Raw genomic sequence first — 11,125 nt, forward strand, 5'->3', positions numbered from 1 at the left:
TGGCAGATAATCTAACGATATCAAAAGAACATCCTAAGAGCAATTCTCAATGCTCCATGGTATTTCCGTAACAGTGACCTTCATCGAGACTTGCATATTTTGAAAGTTGTTGAAATAATCATGCTTTAGGCTGAAGCATATAAAAAAGGCTTGAAGTTTACTGCAAAACAGAAGGTTCAACACTCCTTCAAATAGAAGACCTCGTACGACAGCTTAAGAGAACCAAACCCTCTGATTCAACTGATTAAATCATTTAATAATCATTATACTACAATATTATAGATAAGGATTGATATTAATTGTTTTAAGTCTCCGATGTAAAAATTTTGCTAACTAGGCGCAATTGAATAAAATAATAACAAAAAAAATGGAAAATTTCAATATTTCAACAAATTCAGAGAATATCGAATTTTGATCGGCTAATTGGCTTAGCTCACTAAGTAAGCTAAGCCAATGGATGATAATCCGATAAACAATATCAGTATCGTGTAGCAACTGATTCCGCCTGTGGTTTTTTCGGATTCGGCTGTCGTTGCTAACTGGTGGTACCGTGTTGAAAGAATACATGAACATTAATTTTTTTTAAGTTGAAATTAAAGCTATTCAATAAATATGCTACATGTAGTATATAAAGTAGATCTCAAGTATTGTCATGTTTCAACTTAATTTTATTGTCATAGATGACATGTACTTTTGTTATTTGAATCACACAAAACAATAAAAAATGAATGAATAATGAAATACAAACAGATTCGTATATACAAACGTTTATACATATTTATGGAAGTATTTATATCAGAAATTATCATTAAGTGCAGCGTTTATAAAAAATAAAGTTAATGTAATTTTAATTCAAATTGAAATTTATTTTCCGGTTATCGAAAATACTTTACACTTTATTTGTGAATGTCATAATAAATCCTATCCAAATTCTCCATTTTTCAATTTTCAATACATCCTTAATTATTCAACTGAAAAAGTTATACTCGTAAATACTCTCAAACCCAACAACTGAATTAAGCGATTACCAAGCTGCGAAATGCGAGACCGAACCACGCGCTCTAATATAATTTATCAAAAACATTTAACTCCATAAAATTCATAGCCTTCAGCGAATTTATTCAGAATACCTTGGCGCTTAGGCTGCTTCCATGGTGGACTCCCATTTACGCCCCCCAACACACAGGCGGAACATGTTTTTGACAGTTCATTTTAACACCAGTTTTTGCTTTAGTATTTTAATCTTTTTTCAGACATACAAAGTAAAAATTCTACAAACCAAAGGATGAGTAGATATGAAAGGGAGTATAAAGTGCGGGTATCAGCTTTCAACTACGAGTACATCAATGTATAAGTAAAATAATTTTGCCCACAGTTGAATGCGGCAGAACCCATTAAAATGCCCATTTTTGCTTAAGTGTTGGAAGCAGGTCTATCTATTTACATCTCTTAGATTAACATTGACATTTCTAGTGAAGAAACTATCTTTGTTATGTTAACGTCTTTGTCGAATTAAGGGAATTAAAATGGAAGTTTAAAATGTTAAAAGAAGAAAATTTTCAAAATCAATAATAAACGAAGTTCTACTTTGTTAAAGAAAATATTGGACGTCCATTTCCTAATAACAATTCATTAAGTTTGTTCAGTGAAATTGCACTAAAATTCAGATTCGTTTCTATAAATAAATTTTTCATTTAGTTTGATTATTTTAATAGTAAGATTCACTTTTTTTTCTATAAATGTAAGATAAAAGATATAAAGTACTCAAATTTTCTATAACTCGAACTAAATAGAGTACGACAGAGTTTAGAGAACAAATCTTTAATTCGAAGTCTCCATAAGTCGAAGATTTTTCTTGCAAATTCGTACTTCGAGCTACAGAAGTTTGAATGTATACAGAAAAATCTCGTTTCAAATGTGAAAAATTCCTTCATATGATTTCAATATAAAATTAAATTATTATTTAATTTTAATATTAATAATTTTATGTTGTTAATTTTTTTTGGCGAAAGTGACTCGTTTTATGACGAAAAGAAACTATTTAAAAGTTAGAAGGGTTCGAAAATGAAAATGAAAATGAAAAGACAACAACAAATATTTTATTTAATTTATTGAAGTTTGGCTAACCACACAACGCTATTTCGAGTACTGACAAGTACTTAATTCTGGAGATTACCTATTTTTATTTCAAAGTAATTCATTTGCACAGACAGTTTTTTATGTTTTTTTTTTTTTCTAATTTAGATTCAACATTATATTTTATTTAAAAACTAAACAATTTTAGGATGACTTCATTTTTAAAATTTTTTTTAAAAAATTAAAATTTCGCTTACCTTGCATTAAATATATATATATAGATACGTATATAGAAAATTCTCCTTAAATTTTTTTTCCTTCTATTAAGAAAGAATACAATATATAATTAAATTATTATTTAATTTTAATTTTAATAAATTTAGTTTATTTAAATAAAATTTTAATTTTACAATTTAATTTAAGATTTAAATGTATAATCAAATATATCGTAATATTTCATCAAAAATATTTATTTTTTATTTATTTTATGTGTTAATTACTTAATTGTAATTAACAATTCAAATGCTCAAAATCCTATTATTTTTAATAGTATATATAAAAAAATTAATAGCGAATTAATCAACCTATTTTTTTTTTAAATACAAACAAATTATTCTCATCTACAGAGCCTTAAATATGACCAAAAACTCAAAAACCCATGGGTCTTTATCTTTAAAAAATTGCTATCGAAATTCGTCCCATTTGTAAAAACGATGAAAAAAGGTGTAAATCAGTTTCTTGTAGAATTTCAATCTTTGTAAGTACCCGATAATTTTTCAGTAACTGATGCATTCAATATTTAGTCTACTAAGATAATTTTTTTCAAGTCTAAAAACAATTGCTTTTATGGTATGTCAATGTGTTTAGCATAATATGATATTGCTTAATAATACTTTCAAAAAATTCCTGTCTCATGTGTTAAATAGTTTAATAAGTGACCTTGCTAGAAGACCCACCTGTGCAGATAATAGTAAGAAAAACTTAATTTCGGAGTACTAATTACATACTTCTATAGAAATGTACACGTGGAATATGTATATATATTCTGTTATAAATTCTATTTGGATATAAAGTCACTCGGAATACACTGATGACGTTATTATACAGACAAGTGAAGAGAGCATTATAATAATAGCACTTATATGGAGACAAGATTTACTTATACCAAACTTTAGGTTTATATATTCGAGTACACAACTGGTAATAAGTATTTTCTTAAAAAAAAGAGTAGAGTAGTTACTTGATAATTTTTACTGAATCAATATGCTATAATATAGCATATTTATGATTTTGAACACACTTTTGTGATACCTAAATGCATAAAGGTATTATGCTTTTAAGTTGAATATTGTTTTTGTCTAAGAATTTACTCATTAATATAGATATGTAGATATTTAACTAAACTACTTTGGCAGTAGCTGGATTTTGATAATGAACAGCTCCCATTCATTTATTACAATGAATGGGAGCTGTTCATTATTGAGTTTCCTTACAAATGTAAAAATTTGAAGAGTCCGTTCAAGAATTTAGTTTATCAAGTCATTTAGAATCAATTTATCGAGCAATTTTCATAAGCTATTTCCATCAAAATACATAAATAATACTAATACTTATACCATAATATTATGGTACTTATACTTATACATAGGGGACAGAGCCCTGAAGCTATATGCGAAATTCGACAGTAATCACTAACCGTACGGGGAGGTACACAGATCTTAGATCAGTGATTAAATAATCACGAAGCTTATGAGAAATACACAAATTAGTCAGTGAGATGAGTGGGACTTGCAGAAGCCACCCAGCTATCAAGGAGTAAAAGTGCCCAGGTGCACTTACTCGGAAAAAGCTCAACATTAGACTTATAGTATTTATACTAATAATACTTATAGTAACATATCTCTTAAAAAAAAAATTTGAAAATATGAAAATAATTTTCCTGATTATGAATTTTTTTTTTAATAAGCTCACGAAAAGAAATCTAGCCAAATCAAAAGGTAAATAAGGCAAAAGCTATCCGGATTGTAAAAAAAATGTTTATCTTGTTCACATTTCAGTCCTAGGGAAAGTCAACAATAGTGGACCCACTAGTTTTTTCTGTCAAACCCATTGTATTAAACTACATTAACTATAATTAATTAACTGTCATATATACAAATTAATCCAATTCCAGATACTGCGAAAGTAGTTCAGTTTGATACCTACATATCTATATTAATATCTTGGAGAAAAATGTATATTTTGTTTGTTTGGAGGAAAATTTCAGAAACTTATTATCATAAAAGTTTTTCTTTCGATAAAATATACTTACACACTTTAAAAATTAAAGAAAAATGCTGCGATTTAATAATTCTTCCTTTACTCAATAGTTAGTTTTACTTATTTAAATATTAATGATTATTATGTTGAAGCTATTTTTGCCAGTGCACTTGAGCACTTTTACTCTTTCTTAACTCAAAGTTTTTCAAAAACCCCTCTTTACACCTTGACTGGATTATTGTTTACCACTTTATCAGACTAAGCAATAATTGACCTCAGATCTGCATACCTCTTCGAGGAGCCTGCAAAAATTCTGAGATTTGATAATTTGGTAAGCCTATCAGTTTTCGCAAATAATTTCAGGGATCTATCCTATATTTTTTGATTGGTTCAATCTTTAGGTCCCTGAGGATGTCATTCGTCCTAATGTACCATGGTACTTTTAAAAGTCTTCTCAAAGCCTGGCTATGTCCAATTTCTAGCTGGCGAATAGTAGTATTTGAAGCTTTGCTAAACATCATACATCCATATAGAAATGACTTACGAATTATTTGGTTATATATCAGTTTCCTTGAGATTTTCATTTCTGAATAGCGGTTGGAGGTGATGAAGAATTTTGGCGCAGCTAATTATTTTCAGTTTTAAATTATATTTAAAAAATTTAATTCTTAAAATTCGTCCCCTATTAAATCTATTAAGATTCTATTGTTGATTAGAATTTATTTTATTATATGTATCATATTTAGCCAATAAACTTAATTTTTTTTACAATAAATTCGTCCCTTCCATCTCCATGAATTTTGCTGGTACCTCAATCACTTGTGGCATTGCAAGTGCTCACTTGCGCATTCATATCCTTGCCATATTGCAATGCCAATGTAATCTCCATATTCTGTTCAAACAGTCTTTGAGTATTTGACGTTTTTGACACATGAGGCTCACTGGCTGTATGTCGTTCCACTGCTAATGTTGAATCCTTTCAATGCATACTGTTTTCATCATCTGGCTACGATGCTTTAAAAAATATTGTAAAATCATTTGCCATATGAGCTGACATAGGCAGGCGGACCTGCATAATTTATGCTCTTGCGGCACACAATAGTTTGAGTACCACAAATCCGATATTAGAATTTCTGTGCAAATGTGACAAATTCAAATATTTTTATATATAGCAATGTATAGCATTGCATTTTAGATATTTTCTAAATTATAATTTATACATGAAACTGTTCAAAACTGTATTTATATGCAAAAAAACCAGGCAAAAAATTTTATTTTGGTTAAAAACATGACAAGTTTTAAGCTAATCATTGCCATTTGGAGTGATCATATCAGTACTATATATATTTTTAATATGATAAAGTGGTCAATATATTACTGTCCAGAAAATATAAACTGAATTTTGAGTGCCCTTTTACAAGAAGTACGGCTGTTGAATGTTTTTATGAAGTTAAATACCTATATCTTTATATATTATCTATATCTTTATCTTATTACCAAATATAACAAATCCCAGAAACTAAAATGCCAACAGACAGGATGGTTGTAAAGTACAACTTTACCAAAAATTTCAAAACTGTGAACTTGGTAACAAAAAGAATAGGGAAGGTTTGGTTAAAACCCAAATAATAAGGCATGATGACTCCCACACCAGTGATGAAGCTGAAGCTGGTGTATATGGACCTGACAGAAGATACTCTGAAGCATTACAAAAAAGTGTGACTATTTTTGAAGTAGATGTTGGTTGGGTTAATTGCAACCTTAAACACAGCTACCGGAACTGTGGAATTGCAATACTGACTGACAGTCAGGCAACTAAAATGGCACTCATATCCTACTAGGTGATATCCAAACTGGTATGGGAGTGCATTGACAAGCTGAAACAATCATGTGCAGTTATGGATTCCGAGGTGTGCTGGTATCCAAGGCAATGAAATGGCGGACAAACTCACAAGAAGAGGCGCAGCTGCAATAATGATATGCACAGAACCTTTCTGCGGTCTAGGCAAAGGAACTCTAACTATCCAATCTTTTGAACGGCGCAGAGGAAAAGGAAAGTGAGCTCTATTGGGAAAGGCTACTAAGACTAACACAATCTAAAATGCTTTAAGGGGCTTAAAACTAAAAACACTTTAAGGATTGCATAGAACAAAAAATAACCTAAGAATTATTATGGGATTTCTAACTGGTCACAGTAGATTAAATAATCACCTAACAAAATTAGGAATATAATCCAACTCAGACTTCAGTAACTATAGAGAGGCTGGCTTAGATAAATCTAGCTCGCTAGGTACTAAGCCTATTTTTTTTCTCCTCTCTCTCCTGATTACTGGAATGAAGTTTTCACAATGCTGTGAAAATCTTCTCCATTCATTCCTAAGAGGTGGTTTAGTGGGTTCAAGTCTCACACGATGGCTTTCGATGCTTGCAAATACCGTCAAAAAAAAAAGTAACTATAGAGAAAAGAGAGAAATCGCTTACTATGTATATAGGTATTCAAGTCTAGGAAAGATAGGTGCTATACTGTCTTTCATTAAAAAAATCGGATTTGTGAAACACTTTAATCCGACTAAGGGCTACAATAGGCTTTTTAGGTGGCAATGTACTATCCCTTTTTCAAAATAATAAAGACTATTTAAGTGTATCTAATATTTTAGTAAAAAAAATTTTTATAATTATAAAAAAATTTGTAATAACTGAAATTCTAAAAATAAAAAAAAATTTCTAATAATTAAATAAAAAATTATTGACTCGGTTTTAATTTAATTTATTTATACTATTGTTTAAAACAAATATGTAACTATTTGTGAAAATTAATAACTGATTAATTCAATTTTAGTTATATCTTATTTAATCGATTTTTAATAACTTATATTTTATTATATATAATTGTCGATATATGCCAAATAATGTGAATCATTTTGACTTTTTTCTTTTGGAGTCAAATGATGATTGTATGGATGGGGAACTGATTTCATATTCATCATCGCTGCTATCAGAAGTGACAATGGGTGTCATATGAGCAAATCGATTAACTATAATATTATCGGGCAGCTAAAAAATATAATAAAATTCGTAAGTTAAACTCTAAAACATATTATAACATAATTCAATGCATAAAATATAATATTTCAACTTCAAACCAATTTTTGACTAATTAAAACGATTTCACTATAAGTGTAAAAATTAAAGACTTTATCATATTTCTATATTTTTTGTAATCAGTATTGCGCAGATTGAAGTCAATAAGATAAGTGACTTATAATCTTACTTTGGTTACGGTTTTAGCGAAAGACTGAACACTCGGTTGTAGCTTAGGTGCCATAGAATCGTTGCTACGCTCAGAAACTAAACTCAATGAGTCCACGCTTAACGTAATGGATGATTCGACCTTAGACGCAGTTGTATAGGTGTTAGCTACAGACGCTGGTTTTGTAATTCCAAACACCTCTTTTACTTCCGTTACAGTTAACTAAATCATATATTTTGGGGAGAATACAAAAAACGTGTGTTTTGAACATTAATACTTTATACTTACACCTACCGACTCTGCAATTGCCCGAATTATTTGCTCATTAGTTCCCGGCTTTATTGTCAGTAAAGCATTAAGAATGCGGTCGATTCTATCCATTATGAGACTTTTGACCAACACGTACACTAACACCAAATGTAGGTATGAAATGTGAATATAAAGTGGAAGGGTTTATGAAATGTCAATGATTAGATTAGATAAAGAGAAAACTTTAAAAAGAAATATTTAATGTAAATTTAACTCAAAGGTTACTTTATATAATTTAGTTTAACTTACTTCTGTGTATTAATTAATTAATTTGAGAAAATGATCATTTATGATTTCTTCGTCTTTGTTTAAAGAAACGCTAGTTTATGTCTAAAGCACTTTTACTCAATAATGTCTGTAACCACTTGGATGAGCCACAGTAATAAGAGCTCTGATTGTAGATATAACTTCTCAACGAAGCAAAGTACTGTCACCTTTATCTAACATTCAATCTTATGCGTAATTATCACAATATTTACTTTAATGAAGTATTCGAGTAGTTTAGGCTTTGCTGACAATCCATCAGAATGCAGTGGGATGCTAAGATATATAAACGAAATAGGGCCGTTTTCTTACAGTGAAAAATAAAAACAAATATAATTCCATCCATCATAATTCCATCAGTCCGACTGTTGTCCATACTCCATTGTATGGATAAGTTATAATAGTCACCTGGATATGTTACTGTATATTATTTTATCGATTACTCTGAAAATACAAAAATAATCAGTACCACTTTTTAAATTGTGTTAGTGGCGTGTATGGAAGAAGAGATTGCCAAATAAACACCCAAATTAATCTTTATTTACAATGTACTATCTCATTTTGAACACGATGTCACAGCCCATAATAAACATGAATTCGTATAGCTCTCACATTAGATATATTCTCCAGATCTAACTCCCAGCGACTGATCAATCTTATACGTCTCAATAGCGAAAAGAGACTTATCTCGACGGAAGTTGGTTAAAACAGCGCCCTATTTCAAAGTCTATTAATACTAGAATGTTGAAATTCTAGTATTGGAGTTAGATGGAGCCTCAAATTACCAGCACAAATGTGAGTAAACTAGTAAATATCTTTACCCATATGTTTCTCAATACCAGTAAAATTGTTAAATTAATAAAAATTCTTGCAAAAATTTACTAACTTACACCTATTTTCTATTAAAAAAAAAAATTGTGATGTTGCTATCTTCTTGACAATTAGAATTGCTTTTGCTAAAACACGTTATTTGAAACTCCAATAATATAATCCGGTATTTTTTATTATTTGAAAGAAGAATCACGCGGTCTTATGTGTTTTAATATTGCTTAGAACGGGAAAAAATATATGAAAACAGTTGGTCTATTGTTTTTTATATGACCAACATCATCATGAGGTTATCTTCTGGAATCTTATTTGGTTGATGTACATCAAATAATTGGATCGTCTTAATGGTGTTTGCCTTGAAAACTGTTAATTGTGTGTGAGTGGATGTAAGGTTGCACTAGGACTCGTCATCACTAATTTTAAACGTTGAAGCAAAGTTCGCAATTTTCCCAATTACAACATCTTTAGGCATCTAAGAAAATAAGATTTCATTCATCAAAACATGACACCTATATAACATATACCTATATAACAATATTTTTTAAAGATACTTTTAAGCTACATACTTTTGTGATTGATACGATCTTATTAAACAGCTCAACGCATTGCTGCGATTTAGATGGCGCTATAGAGCTGCTACTGTTAGTATTAAAACTTAAGGATTCCAAACGAAACGCGATTGATGATGTGGTCTTGGATGTAGTTGAAGTGGTGTTAGTTTCAGAGACTGGCTGATGTATCCCTAGGACTTTTCTTATTTCCGCTGTTGTCAACTAAATAAATATTTTGAATGTGAAAACAATACCATATATTATTTATTTATGTTAACAATATTCGCTTATTTGAAATATCTCATTTGCTTACTTTCGTCGATTCAGCAATTGCCCTAATGATTTGATCATTCGTTCCTGGTCCTGCTTTCATTAAGGCATTAAGCACCTGATCTGACTTGTCCATATTAAAATTTTTGTATACTTCTAGCCAGGTCCTCAACTAACACCGAATTTTGATAGAACTATCGTAGTTCTATGAAGTTTTAAATATGAACCCAAAATGTTTATAAAATATAATTCATCATAATAATAATTTTTTTGATATAAATATTTTCAATTAAAAATTAAAAGAAATTTAAAATTCAAAGATTACTTTTTTATAATTAAACAATATCATTCATATTTTTTTCATTTCATCTACCACGAAACGCTCAACCCAGTCCAATTGAAATATATCTGATTCTAAATATATGTACACTGCTTTATTATGCTAAAGCAACTTTTCCAGAGATTTATAAATGTTCCGATGTATGTAATATTTTTAATATGATTTTATGGGTACTTTCATGTCAGTTAGAAGGTGCCGCAAACAATATAACAACAAAATAAGAGGGTATCTTATTGACCTATGAATCTTCTTCTTTGACTGCATTTTTTGCATATGTCTTCCCTTGTGTCTTTCCTTTGGTTGCTTTTTACAGCTCCATGAGGTTCTTTCTAGCTCTTTCTGATCTACTAAAACGAATATATCATTTAAAATTATATTTTCACCTGCATCAAAATAATAAAATTTCACACTACCAAAGATATTAATTGCTCTGGACTACCATGTAGAACAGTAGAACCGTAGAAGAAAGCCATATGTACCTAAGTATGAATATACTTTTTTCATCACATGATTGTCAAAACATTCAAATCTACTGTAACAGACTTGTACGTTAAATTCAGAAGGTTCATATAGAGCAACGCTTACAGTCCACAACTTTGTTCATTATACATTTAGATTCAGAAGTGTCGCAGAGCAATACCGGGCTTGTTAGTTCTTTATGGCGCAATTAAGAAAAATCATCTTAACAAAATTTTTGTTACTAAAATTTTGCACTTAATTATTGTTATTATTCTTATTATAATTAGTAGTTTGTTGGGAGATTTTGCACCCGACCTAGAGATCTATTGTGTTTATGGATTCAGTGTATTTTCCTAAATTCAATTGGTTGATAAATTGTAGTATTGAACCTATTGCATATTATAGTGTTTTATTTCTTCATCCGATGTTAGATGTTCAACTTCAATCTTATTTCGTTTATGCATCAGTGCGAGACAAGTTTGCAAACCTTGTTTTGAGGTCTCATACTCATACGTCCCT

General features: G+C 29.8%; 2 protein-coding genes across 4 annotated transcripts; both read right to left on the reverse strand.

The window, feature by feature from the left end:
- Positions 1-7,231: 7,231 nt before the first annotated feature.
- Positions 7,232-8,058, reverse strand: LOC119662297. 2 transcript variants are annotated; one of them, XM_038071889.1, is made up of 3 exons: positions 7,880-8,058; positions 7,607-7,807; positions 7,232-7,389 (listed from the first exon to the last, which is right to left on the reverse strand). In XM_038071889.1, exons 1-3 carry the CDS (start codon positions 7,964-7,966, stop codon positions 7,252-7,254), a joined length of 426 nt encoding a protein of 141 aa, XP_037927817.1. In that variant the 5' UTR covers positions 7,967-8,058; the 3' UTR covers positions 7,232-7,251. The 2 variants fall into 2 exon arrangements, with proteins under 2 accessions (XP_037927817.1, XP_037927816.1); XM_038071888.1 differs by having other exon boundaries at positions 7,874-8,058.
- A 1,082-nt stretch (positions 8,059-9,140) lies between these two features.
- On the reverse strand, positions 9,141-10,054 carry LOC119661914. Of its 2 annotated transcripts, none has more exons than XM_038071427.1 (3): positions 9,851-10,054; positions 9,553-9,759; positions 9,141-9,458 (listed from the first exon to the last, which is right to left on the reverse strand). In XM_038071427.1, exons 1-3 carry the CDS (start codon positions 9,941-9,943, stop codon positions 9,384-9,386), a joined length of 375 nt encoding a protein of 124 aa, XP_037927355.1. In that variant the 5' UTR covers positions 9,944-10,054; the 3' UTR covers positions 9,141-9,383. The 2 variants fall into 2 exon arrangements, with proteins under 2 accessions (XP_037927355.1, XP_037927356.1); XM_038071428.1 differs by having other exon boundaries at positions 9,141-9,495.
- Between the last annotated feature and the right edge of the window lie 1,071 nt (positions 10,055-11,125).

Source organism: Teleopsis dalmanni, chromosome X (genome assembly GCF_002237135.1).
Source record: "Teleopsis dalmanni isolate 2A chromosome X, ASM223713v2, whole genome shotgun sequence".
NCBI lineage: Eukaryota > Metazoa > Arthropoda > Insecta > Diptera > Diopsidae > Teleopsis > Teleopsis dalmanni.

Coding starts and splice junctions, on each gene's coding strand:
- LOC119662297 (XM_038071888.1), bottom strand. CDS start 7,966: ATGGATAGAATCGACCGCATTCTTAATGCTTTACTGACAATAAAGCCG. Junction 7,808..7,873: donor CAATTGCAGAGTCGGTAGGT/GTAAGTATAAAG, acceptor TATATGATTTAG/TTAACTGTAACGGAAGTAAA. Junction 7,390..7,606: donor TCGCTAAAACCGTAACCAAA/GTAAGATTATAA, acceptor TATATTTTTTAG/CTGCCCGATAATATTATAGT.
- LOC119661914 (XM_038071427.1), bottom strand. CDS start 9,943: ATGGACAAGTCAGATCAGGTGCTTAATGCCTTAATGAAAGCAGGACCA. Junction 9,760..9,850: donor CAATTGCTGAATCGACGAAA/GTAAGCAAATGA, acceptor ATATTTATTTAG/TTGACAACAGCGGAAATAAG. Junction 9,459..9,552: donor AGATCGTATCAATCACAAAA/GTATGTAGCTTA, acceptor TTATTTTCTTAG/ATGCCTAAAGATGTTGTAAT.